Source organism: Pongo abelii, chromosome 10 (genome assembly GCF_028885655.2).
Source record: "Pongo abelii isolate AG06213 chromosome 10, NHGRI_mPonAbe1-v2.0_pri, whole genome shotgun sequence".
NCBI classification, from domain to species: Eukaryota; Metazoa; Chordata; class Mammalia; order Primates; family Hominidae; genus Pongo; species Pongo abelii.
This window is the reverse complement of record NC_071995.2, coordinates 62,143,951-62,156,690: the sequence shown is the minus strand read 5'-3', so window position 1 is coordinate 62,156,690 and position 12,740 is coordinate 62,143,951. Positions and strand designations below refer to the sequence as shown.

The 12,740-nt window shown below is 40.5% G+C and overlaps 1 protein-coding gene across 1 annotated transcript in view; it reads left to right on the top strand.

Annotated features, from left to right (window-relative positions):
- KICS2 (KICSTOR subunit 2) overlaps positions 1–4,418 on the top strand; it is a 29,945-nt gene extending 25,527 nt beyond the window's left edge. Inside the window, exon 4 of the mRNA XM_003778079.5 lies at positions 3,206–4,418. Coding sequence (XP_003778127.2) covers positions 3,206–3,279 — 74 coding nt within the window. The 3' untranslated portion in view covers positions 3,280–4,418. The remainder of the gene's footprint in view (positions 1–3,205) is intronic.
- Positions 4,419–12,740: the final 8,322 nt, after the last annotated feature.

Below are 12,740 nucleotides of genomic sequence, written 5' to 3'. Positions count from 1 at the left end.
ACCAAGGAGCCAATACCCTTGATATAATTGCTTTGGATATTTGGACATATTGGGAGAAATATGTCCAAATACTTTTCTTTTCTTTTCTTTCTTTCTTTTTTTTTTTGAAAAGGCAAGGTCTGTCGCCCAGGCTGGAGTACAGTGGCATGATCATAGCTCTCTGCAGCTTTGAACTCCTAGGCTCAACGATCCTCTTGCCTCAGCCTCCCGAGTAGCTAGGACCATGCCTGGCTAATTTTAAAAAAATATTTTAGAGATGGGGTCGCACTATGTTGCTCAGGTTGGTCTCGAAACCCTGGGCTCAAGTGATCCTCCGTCTTTAGCTTCCCAAGTGGGAATACAGGTGTGAGCCACTGTGTCCAGCAGAAAATGTACTTTCTAGAAAGAAAATAATTGGTACTTCACTACATTCCCAGGGAATTCGTTCAGGTGATCTTTAAAATACGTCCACCCTTTTGATCTAGAAGCAGACTCGCGATTTTGTTTGTTTGGCAAATCAGCCTCTGAGCTCAACTTCCTTGTCTGTAAAATGGGGCTAAGGAAATGTGGGCTGCCTTTTCAAAGGATACTGTTAGGATGGAATGAGATCATGTGTGTAAAAAAGGCTTTGGAAACTTTCTGGAATTTGAAGGCTATATAAATAAAAGATGGACCACTCTTTCCTTAAATTCGGCACGTTTCCTGTTCTGTTCTTTCTCTTCAATTCTGTGGCAAACCTGTACCTAGTTATTATGTTTGAAGGAGAACTGGTTTAGAAGAGGAGGCAGAAAAATGCCTAACCAACCTACCCACTCTTTCTATTTTAGAATCTTTGTGGTTTTTTATTCCCAAATTTTTATGGTTAGTTGATAGCATCATTTTAGTTCTCCTATATTATGATTTCTTTTTTTTCCTTTGGTTACTCTATCAATTACTGAGCGAAGTGTTTCAAAGTCTCCAACGCTGCTTGTAGATTTGTGATTTTCTTCCTTTATTTCTGTCAGTTTTTCCATCCTGTATTTTGGAGCCCTGTCATTAGGCCCATATACATTTATAGTTTTTATTTCTCTTGTATTCACCATTTTATCATTATGAAGTTTCCTGCTTTATCTCCACTGCTACTGCTTACTCCAAAGTCCATTTTGCCCAGTGTTTTTATGGCCCTTCCAGCTTTCTTATGCTTACTGTTTGTGGTGTGTGTGTGTGTGTTTCCCATGTTCTCATTTTTAACTCACTTATTTATATCTTTGCATTTGAAGTGTCTACAGACAGAATTAAGGAGATAAGACAGATTAAAAAGAAAAACAATCTCTGCCTTTTGATGGGAACGTTTAGTTTGTTTCTCATGTAAGGTTTTTACATCAGGATTTTGATGACAGTATCCTTGAACTATCACTTGTTTTTCATCCTTTTTTCCCCCTTTATATTGGAAGTTAGAGCAAGATGTTTAATCAGATTCAGCTTTTCTTTGTGTAGTGGTATTGTATATTTTATTAGGAAGCAGCTAATAACTGGCATTGCCTAGATAGATTATATCATTAGAGGTTACAAAATGGTAATATTCTAATTGTTATTCGTTTTCTCATTATTAGCCAGAATACATCTACAAAGAGAAATTCACCTCCAACTATTTAGTACCTTGAAGTACAGTTCATATGGAATGGATGGATAAATCCTTGATTCTTTTGCTTTTCTTTAATTAATTTATTTATTTTTGGGGATGGAGTTTTGCTCACTCTTGTTGCCCAGGCTGGAGTGCAATGGCACGATCTCTGCTCACCACAATCTCCACCTCCAGGGTTCAAGTGATTCTCCTGCCTCAGCCTCCTGAGTAGCTGGGACTACAGGCATGCGCCACCACACCCAGCTAACTTTTGTATTTTTAGTAGAGTTGGGGTTTCACTATGTTGGCCAGGATGGTCTCCATCTCTTGACCTCATGATCTGCTTGCCTCAGCCTCCCAAAGTGCTGGGATTACAGGCGTGAGTCACCGTGCCTGGCCTTTATTTATTTATTTTTACTAGTTCTTAACATATTGAGTTAGTTCCTTAGCATCTTCCAGACACTGGGGAGTTTTAAAAGAAATGTATATGAATTTATAAGGATTTCTGCCTCTTAAGTTTAACCCTGAATTTGAAATAAAGCAGCCATTTTCTCCCTGACCACAGTATTTTTTTTTTTTTTGGTAAATATTATGACTTTCTCTTATTCCTTCCTCATGGTTAATTTTCTCTCTTAATTACTGTTGATTATTTTCCTCCACATTTTTTTCTCTCTCTCTCCCTCTGTCTCTCTCCCTCCCTCTTTCCTTCTTTTCCTCTCTCACTTCCTTCCTTCTCTCCCTCCCATCCTCTCTTACCTTTTTCTTCTCCGTTGCCCAGGCTGGAGTGCAGCAGCACAATCTCTGCTCACTGCAACCTCCGCCTCCTGGTTCAAGCAATTCTCGTGCCTCAGCCTCCTGAGTAGCTGGGATTACAGGCGTGCACCACCATGCCCGGCTAATTTTTGTATGTTTAGTAGAGACCGGGTTTCACCATGTTGGCCAGGCTGGTCTCAAACTCTTGACCTCAGGTGATCTGCCCACCTAGACCTCCCAAGTGCTGGGATTACAGGCATGAGCCACTGTGCCCAGCCCCATCCTCTCTTACCTTAGTTTCTGATTTCTTTCTGATAGATTCTGCTTTAGCCACCTTTCTTCCCATGCCTCTGAGATCCAGGACATACACCAGTAGTCTCTGACCCAGTTTTGGGAAACAGCATTTGAAAGTATTCATTTTGATTGTTTTTATAACCAGTTACTTTTTTTCAGGCAGCGAGGAAGGAATACATAGAGGGGGAAAGGTCAGTGTTGATACTAATAGGGTGACCACAATTAGTCCTAGCCACTTCATGAACACACAAGGCCTTTGGCCAACTGCGGCCAAGCATTGCTGTATGTATTTGGCAAGTTATTTGGCAGGAAAAGTTACTCACAACTAAAGTCTTTGCAAGTGTATTTTTACTATGTGATTTATTATTATTATGTAAAAGATCACTTTTAGTGTATTTGCACTAATTATTGTATAAAAGCATTAAATTAGCCTCTGATTTTTTTCAAGTAAAAATGTAAGAAAACTAGATTTTTTTTTTCTCCTAAGTGAGAAACAAAAAACATGTCATGTGACTCCCCACGAAAGCCCTGTAGGTTGAGTTTAATTTAGCAATTCCCTCTCTACTTTTCTACCAGGTTCCTGTTACCAATGCAATTATTTCGTGGCCTTTTGCCTGAATTATTCTAAGCTGCTTCTCCAGAGGAAATGAGTCAGAAGAAATAGGCTTGATGTGCATTTCTGCCTTTGGAGACTTCTCTTGATATGGTGTAAATCTGTAAGGTTTCATTAATAACTGCATATTTTTTCAATCTGCTTTTGATAACAAGGTCTGTTTCTAGGGTACTTCAAATTTAAAACCGTAGGGTATGTGTAAAATATCACCACTAGAAAATGGAGAGACGCAAATGGGTTCCCCCTTCTGTAGTCCCTCCCTAATGTCAGAATCTGGGGTTAGGGTTCTAAGTGATAGTATCACTCAGGAGAGGGTCACAAGAGGCAACGACATGGGAGTGCATTCTGAAAGACGACTGCTTAGACGTGCGGTGAGAATGGCCAGAAAACGGAGGATGGCGCTTGACATTGATCTAGGAAAGGAAGATAGTCATTGGGACTTTTTCTAAGTTTGTCCGTAGAGAGTGAATTCTGCTTTTGCTGGTCCTAAAAACTGCAGAGTAATTCTACAATCCAGTTAAATTTGTAAATCTAATGCGTGATTTGATCTGAGATTTATAATGACTCAGCTGGTTGATCCAGCTTAGGTCTAGACTCATTTCACTTTTGTTGTGACAAGATACGACAATGTAGGACACACCCTTTACCCCCCCAGGGTCATCCTGGTGTCAGTCATTTCAGGCTAGACCAGTGTCAGAGCAGTCCCTGAAGCAGAAGTGGATGGAAAGATGTGAATGATTTCTAATATTCAACATTCATTAATTTAACATCGACTATGCTAAGGGTAGTGATATAGCAGTTAACTAAGACCAACATGGTGTCGGTTTGGTTGATGCTTGAAATAAGGTGATCTGGCCCCAGCCACCCGGGTGGCCAGGAGCTGAAAGGGCTGTAACCAGTAGGCAGTGAATAGTCTTCAAACTTGTTAACTTGCATACCTCCCTACAAATTTTGGAAAAACCACGAAACTCTGATTGATTTTTTAAAAGAATATCTAAAATCATTATGTTTAAATAGCCCCAAAAGAAGCATTTTATTATGTATTGTAAATATTGGCATTTTAAAATGTTATTCAGGCTTTTAAATGTATCCAGTGAAATCTTGGTACAATAGAGATTTGATAGCTACCATTTTCCATCTTTAAAAATACTTTAACACACTTTGTAACAGTTGGAAATATTGTTTGATTCCTTTTGCTCCCTGAACTCCATTCTTCTTCTTCGAAAGAATTTTATCCTAAAATGAATTTATTTTTTGCTTAAAAGTCTTATTGGTTACCTTATTAAATATTACTCAGTATATTATAGATATGTGTTCTTCGTGTTACCATAGGCTCTAAGAGTTTAATGACCAAATGACATTTTAATAAATATTAAACTTAAAAAATTACATTTGGCTGGGCGCGGTGGCTCACGCCTGTAATCCCAGCACTTTGAGAGGCCGAGGTGGTGGATCACTTGAGGTCAGGAGTTCAAGACCAGCCTGGCCAACATGGTAAAACCAGTCTCTACTAAAAATACAAAAAATTAGCCGGACATGGTGGTGGGCACCTGTAATCCCAGCTACTCGAGAGGCGAAGGAAGGAGAATCGCTTGAACCTGGGAGGCAGAGGTTGCAGTGAGATGAGATCACACTACTGCACTCCAGCCTGGGTGACAGAGCAAGACTCTGTCTCAAAAGAAAAAAAAAGTTATATTTAATTTGAAATACATTGAAATTTGAATACATTGAAATTTGAACAGGTATAATATTACAGTGATTTGGTTAAAGAAATTGTCTAAATGTTCTTTTGTTTGTTGGACAGATATTTTTACACCCTATGATAATACCCCATGTTAAAAACTGGGAAGGGTTTGCAATTTTACCGTATTTGCTAGCTAACAACTTGCCCTGACATAGTTTCACAGATGTGGACAGAAGACACAAGACAGTTATTCTAGCAATAGCAGGGGCTGGATAACATCATTTTTGCATTTTTTATTTCTTAAGCTTCAGTTCTCTCAGAGCCAGTGTGGATGGGCCCAGATGGATGCCTGCTTACATGCATGTAAGAATTCTGATCTTTGGAAACCCATTTTTTTTTTTTTTTTTTTTTGAGACGGAGTCTCACTCTGTTGCCCAGGCTGTAGTGCAGTGGCGTGATCTTGGCTCACTGCAAGCTCCGCCTCCCGTGTTCACGCCATTCTCCTGCCTCAGCCTCATGAGTAGCTGGGACTACAGGTGCCTGCCACCATGCCCGGCTAATTTTTTTGTATTTTTAGTAGAGACGGGGTTTCACCGTGTTTAGCCAGGATGGTCTTGATATCCTGACCTCGTGATCTGCCCGCCTCGGCCTCCCAAAGTGCTAGAATTAACAGGCTTGAGCCACCGTGCCCGTCCCCCAATCTTTTATAATGGTTTGTAAGCATGCCTTCCCTTTGCTCCAGAGGGAGACATTCCTATTCCAGCCAGTGTGTTGGTTTCCTAGAGCTCCCATAACAAAATACCAAAAATTGGATGGTTTAAAACAACAGAAATGTATTGTCTTTCAGTTCTGCAGGCTAGAAGTCTGACATGGTGATGGCAGAGCCATCTTCCCACTGAAACCTGTAGAGATAGTGCAGAACTAAGGGCAGTTGATGCCTTACTCTCAAGACCTGCAGAACATGAAAAAACCCGTGGAAAATGGTCTCCTAATACACTATTGTAAACGTATGGGTGAGAGGTAAGATTATTTTTTGGTAAGAGAAAGGCAGTTATTAAAGGAGAAGGTAGAAAAAGCTTAGTTTACTAAAAGCACTTTCACAGGTTCTTAGGAGAGAGTTCATATGGAAATTGAGGAATCTGAAATTGATTTCCTAAAAATTGATTTTCTCAAAATGATCTCTATTCTCATATCTTTTGAATAATATTTCCATATCTCAGTAGAATCCCAGTTTGAAGGGACATGAGGTACATCTGAACTGCTGTTCTCTGGGAATCACCACATATAGTACAGCTTTGAGATATTGATGCCATAATGCCCCCTTCTATTTTCCTGAACTTTCCAAGAAGTCTTTGCTAAAAGTTGTGGATGGGCTGAGCAATGTGATGATCAAAGAATTAAAAGAGGGGTTTCTGCCTTCTTTTAGGGGAGGGCAGCAGTAGCAGGAGGAAGGTTGAATCCAGGAATTGCCAAAGGTGGTATGCCACAGAGCCCCTGTCAGCCTGTGTACAGGGAATGTGGTCAGGAGGCAGATGAGTGGCGGAGGCAGCAGACAGCTAGATTGGGGTCCTGATTTCCAGAAATAGTAAGGAGAGGAATTTGTCAAGAGCCTGGAATTCCTGTAATTAAGCAGAATGGGGAATTGACATTTTCCTAATGGATATTAACAAATAAATGTGACCTCATTTTACGCTCCCATTGGCCAAGGTCTGGACATTACAGTTAAAGTTTTTGACCAAATTATATATGGCTAAGTTGATGTGGAATCATTCGTTCCATAGTAAACCATTTATACAGACAAAGTGACTTATTTACATATTTTTTCCTACTATGTTTTTTAATAACAAGGCCAGTTTTTGTGAAATGTAACTATCTAGTCTAGCAAGTACAGTTGTCCTTGGAGAGCTTGAGAAAGTTCTTCTTATAGTATTTATTAAATGTCATTTTTAGTTTGAAAACAAGCACAGATCTCCAGGAGCAATAATGTTTTATGTTATTAAAGTTGAGCCCCTATAGTCTTGCTTGATTTTAAAAGGATGGATGAATGACATTAAGGAGAGGAAGATAGGTTTTTTGTCTCTGTCCTCAGGGAATTAACTTCCAAGGAAGGGGGACCACCAGCACCTGAAGAGATATCTAGCTTTAAAAAAAAAATCGTATAGATTTGTCAAACTTTACAGGTGGGAATTGTAACAATATTGAAAAAATGTCAACTACTTAACAGCTGGTAAGAAAATTCTTAGGGAAAGTATTAAATGTTTAGAGAAAATACGTTGAGGAGATACTTGGAGTAGGATTGGCTTTATTACCTGCAAGGCTTTCATTTTTCCTTCCCTGGAGAAAGAATAGGGTTCAGGGGGCAGAGATTGCTGGGTGTGATAGAGAGAGGGGAGCCAAGAGGCTCAACTCAGCCTAGTAGAATTAAATAGACCCTTAGATGCACTACTGCAAAGCTGGGGGAGAATGCATAGGGGGAGGTCTCTCAGGGTGTCAGTTATGAGGTTACAATGTAAACCTCTCCTCTGTCCTCTTTGAAACCTTCAATAACTCCTTGAGTGAATGTTTTTGTTTTTTTTTTTGAGGGGTCCTGACTGCAAAGGAGGGAGAAGGGACAATTGACATCTAAGGGCACGATATTCTTTCTTCCTCCTTCTGTTCCTTAAGTTATAGGAGGAAGGGATTAGCAACCTCACCTTTCATTAATCAACAAAAAAGTCTTTAATTGTATTACCTGCCTTGGGCTTGCTGATGCATAAGTTGGTGGTTGTGACTTATGTTTATCACCCATATGTATTGATTTTATAGGAAGGTGATATTGGACGGAAAGGCCAAACACGATCAGTCTTCTAAATTTTAATGTGAACGTGAGTGAAAGATAAGGTGCTTTGCTGGATTAAAAAGCAAAAAGGAAAAGAAGGGAAAAGCATATGAAGGAGGAGAATTAAGTGCAACCCTCTTTTCCTTTTAGCTCTTAGTTTGTGCCAGTATGAAGAGGTGGAAGGTACATGTGGGGTTAGACGGTTCATAAAGAGGAAAGGAAGAGAAGTAATAAAAACAAAAAACCAGGGAAGGAGGAAGTGAACACAAGAAGAGTGAAGAGAGGCCAGGCATGGCTCATGCCTGTAATCCCAGCACTTTGGAAGGCTGAGGCTGGCAGATCACTTCAGCCCAGGAGTTTGAGACCAGTCTGGACAACACGGTGAGACCCCATCTCTACAAAAAATACAAGAAAAAAAAATTTTGCTGGGTGCGGTGGCATGTGCCTGTAAGTTCCAGCTAGTCAGGAGGCTCAGGTGGGAGGATCACCTAAGCCTGGGAGATGGAGGCTGCAATGAGCCAAGATCATGCCACTCCAGCCTGAGTGACAGAGTGAGTACTGTCACACACACACACGAAAGAATAGTGAAAAGAGTTACTATGGCATTCGGAAATAAAGAGTCTTTGCTGTTCTGGTCAGTGCCATGGGCTTATGAACTAGGTGTACAAGACCCTTTCATTGTAGTTCAATAAGAGCAACAAAGTCCTCACTTGGGGAACCTGGTCCCTGCTTCCTGCCTTCATGGGGTATGTGAGAAGCCATTCAATTCTAACTCTCAGCTATTCAGCCAGAATCCTTGGCACTGTGTTTATTAAGCTTACCACGAAAACCACTTTCTACACACAGCCTAGCAAAGAGAATTACTTTTAATGAAACAACAACAACAATAACAATTTTCAATGCTATTATATCCCTATTCCATTCTGTGGGCACAAACCTCTGCTTATTCATAATCACTTCATATACAACACATTAAAAGCATCTTTTGTCTTAATTATGTGGGGCTAACAAACATTTAGGGAGCATTCACTATAAACTCTGTTAGTCAATGCTGAAGCTTCCTAGTAACATTGTTGACATTTGGTCTTGCCTTACTTTGTTTTTGGAGCTGGTAGGTTTCTGTTAAAAAAAAAAAATTTTTTTTTTTGACCTCTTGGGGCCTGAACTGTCTAGAGAGGCTCTGGATCAAAAAAGCAGCCTAATTGCAAAATCTTTCCTTTGGCAGTGAAAAGGTTGGGAATGAGAGTCAATGACGACCAGCCAGTAGATGGCAACACTAAAGCAAGACACAGCTTCTTGGCTGTGGCTTCGTTTCCATCCTAGGACAACCCGTGCAGCTCAGCTTCTTTGGACAGTGGGAAGTTGAGCAGTATGAGGTTTATAAAAATGACCATTTTTACTGTTTAAGGTTGGGGCATTAATGACTACTCTTGTAGAGACAGGTATTCAGGCAAGAATTGGTTCAAGAGATGAGTCAGAAACTTCTGTCATTTCCAGTGAGTTTTAACCAAGACATTCCAAATGCCTTCCTCATCTGGTGACTGTGCAGTGATCTTCTCCTGACTCAGAACCATCTACACATGACTGTAACTGCTGCTGCTGCTTTGTTCCTGAGGCATTTTCTGTTTGTTCTGAGACTCATGCTGCCTCCCCAAATTTTCAGACAAGAGGGCTTACCTTGCTTGGAGTGTTTAGAAGGATGAATGGAGAGTATTAACATTTTTGTGAGGGAAAAGGGAGTTTCATGCTCCTTGAGCTTGTAATGAAAGTACATACCACTCCCCAAATGTCCAGGAACACAAATAAAATTTGCTTTAATAATTTGGGAGGTTCATGGGACTCCCCATGAGTCCATGGGCCCCCAGGATAAAAATCCCTGTTTGGGAAAAGCTCTTGATGAAGTCCAAATAGGCTATTCAGGAGATACAGTAAGTCTTAAAGGTCAGTACTGTCCCAGGCAGATAAATAACTGCTGGATGTTTTCACCCGGATATCCTGTAGGCAACTCAGCACTTTCCTTCCCCAGACTTGCTCCACTTGGCATCCTTAATTCTTTCTTAGTATGACTCTTATCCCAGTCGCCTTCTCTTCAGACTTTGGAGTCATGTTTGATTCTTCTGTTTTAGTCACTGCTGAATTTTTACAGCACTCTCATATTCGTTCCATTTTCATAGTCAGTTCTTTCTTCACTTTGGGCTATTAGTCAAGCCTGGATTAGAAATCTCGTCTCCTGCTTGGTCTCTCACCTTCTGTTTCTTTCTATTCCAGGCTTTCCTTCTTACCTTTGCTAGGGAATTATTTGAAAACCCCGAGCTGGTTGTGTCTCTTTGGCTCTGCCTCTTGCTCCCTCTTTTTAAAAAGTCCTGATTAAGTAGCTCCCCAGAGTCTGCTGGAAGAAGTCCAGTTCTGACAATCAGGTTCAGACTTTTCTTTTTTCTCTTCCGCTGTTCCCTTGCTTTACTTCAGTTTTACGCAAAATGGAATACTTGGCCAGCCTTGTATTTTCTTGCCTTTGCTCCGAGTTTTCTTTGTCTGGAATCCTTCTAGACTAGGGGTTCTTCATATTTTTGGCATGATAAAAGATGAGATTTCATCGGCAGCCTGCAAAGCATACACTTTCTCACAATGTTTTTAATGTATAAAATGATACGCGAAATTACAAAGAAACCAATTATATTGAAATACAGTTACAAAAATATTTAAAAATCTGCTATGTTGTGTGCATTCTTCTTTATTAATACATTTAATAACATGATATGGCATTGGTCCTAATAATTATCGTGGCAATTTATGGCCTACATCTGTAATGGAAGGAAATGCTAAATTTCAGTTAGACATTAGGGAAAATAAAGATGTATTTTTTTCCTATCCAAGTTCACAGACCCCAGGCTAAGGATCTTAAATCTAGATTATTGATTCTCCAATAAAGTATGAATCAGAATTACTGGGATGCTAAACAAAGCATGCTAAGCCTCATTTCTGATTCAGCAGGTCAAGGGTAAGTCCCTGGCTTTTGTATTTCTAAGTGTTGCTGATGCTGCAGGCCCAGGGATTGCAGTTTGAAAACCTCCGATCTGCCAGGCGCAGTGGCGCACACCTGTAATCCCAGCACTTTGGGAGGCTGAGGTGGGCAGAACTCCTGAGGTCAGGAGTTCGAGACCAGCCTGCCCAACATGGTGAAACCACTAAAATACAACTACTAAAAATACAAAAAATTAGCCGGGCGTGGTGGCAGGTGCCTGTAATCGCAGCTGCTCGGGAGGCTGAAGCAGGAGAATCACTTGAACCCTGGAGGCAGAGGTTGCAGTGAGCCGAGATCACGCCATTGCACTCCAGCCTGGGCGAAAAGAGCAAGACTCTGTCTCAAAAAAAAAAAAAAAAAAAAAGAAAACCTCTGATCTAGGATAGATCATCACCTCTTGCCATCTTTATCTGCCAAAACCCTATGCCTCCTAAAAGACCCAGGGAAAGGCCACCTTTTGTATTAAATTTTCCCCTATATCCCCTATTGGAAGAAATTTCTTCTCCTTCAAGGACCCTGTCCCAATTGTTCATCCCACTCTCACGGCATTTAACTTTCTGCCTTGTTCGCTGGAGTAACGTGTCTATTCTCGACTTGGGCTTGAGCCTTCTAAACTATTTGTACTACTGGAAATGCCGTGATGTTTCAGACCTCCATGAAGGAATAGATGTCTTCTCTCACTCATTAGACTGTGAGCTTTTCTCGGGTATGAAACGTCGTAATTTGTGGGAGAGAAGAGGGACTAAGGAAGGGAAGAAGGAAAATTTCAATAGAGAACTCCTCATTAGGGAAATTTATCTAGAAGCACACAAATTAGTCATGAAAGAGAACACCTCATTTATTCACATAATACCCTTCCTGGGTGCTACGGGCTGAGATGTCCTTTATCCAGATTAAAAAACAACAAAGTAGGTTACACAGTGGACCTTCCAGCAAGTTTTCAAAAGATTTCCATTGGCCCATGGTCATCGCACGGTATATGGCCTCATCCAGGTCCCTGGTAAGAATGTTTTATGGGTCAGAGTCCTGGGAGTGCATATGGATTTTCTGCAAAGGCTTTGATGCAGTACTCTGGAGTTATTTTTAAAGACAGGATAAGCCCACTGGGGCCTTTTGTATGGCACAGCTTATCTGTACCTGATCAGACCTCCTAACTAGTGAATATCAATCGTTTGGAGTCAACCTGGGAGGAGACAGAGAACTAAGTAAGCATTGAGCTGCAGGATTATGATTTCATCCCTGTACTGTTTCATTCACTGGATTTTTTCTTCCTTCTCCCCCTTCCCTTTTTTTTTCTTCTCTTCCTCTCTCCCTTTCTTCCCCTTTCTGTCCCTTTCCCCTCCTTTCCTTTTTTTAATCCAATGACTAGTTTAGCAATCATGTTGAAGGTTGGTCTATAGGGGCCTGTAGGTTTCCTTCCAGACAGAAAATTCTGAGACTCTATAAACAGATCCACAGTAAGGTGTTCTCCCTTGCCAGGTAGCAATTTTATCTGTGGTATTGTTGCTTCCCATACTTTAAATCTTGTTTATTTGACAGAGACTATGCCTTTGTGAAGTGGAAGCATGCGCTGAGATTTCCATTCAGGTCTTCTGTCTCTATCTTGCTGTACTTGTATGAATTGTGTGATCTGGTTACTCTGTCAAGTTTAGATCGTGAATATAGAGGCAAAAATAGCAATTTTTAACAGTGATGATAAACATTTGGATGTAGTGCTTTTCATTTCTAAATGGCTTTGAAGAGACCAAATCTGTTAGTATTAGTCATTCTGCCTGTGGGATTCCTTATCTTGGGTCAGAGGGTTTCCCTTGGACTCTGTTCTAGCTGTGTAGAAAGACTCATTTTGGTAGCTATTGAATTTTTCCCCCTATGAGGCATATTCTAAACTTTTAATCATTTCTCATGGGTTACATATGTTCTCTTGTTGCTAGCTGTGCATGTTTCTATTCTCATACATGCATTTAAAATGAATTT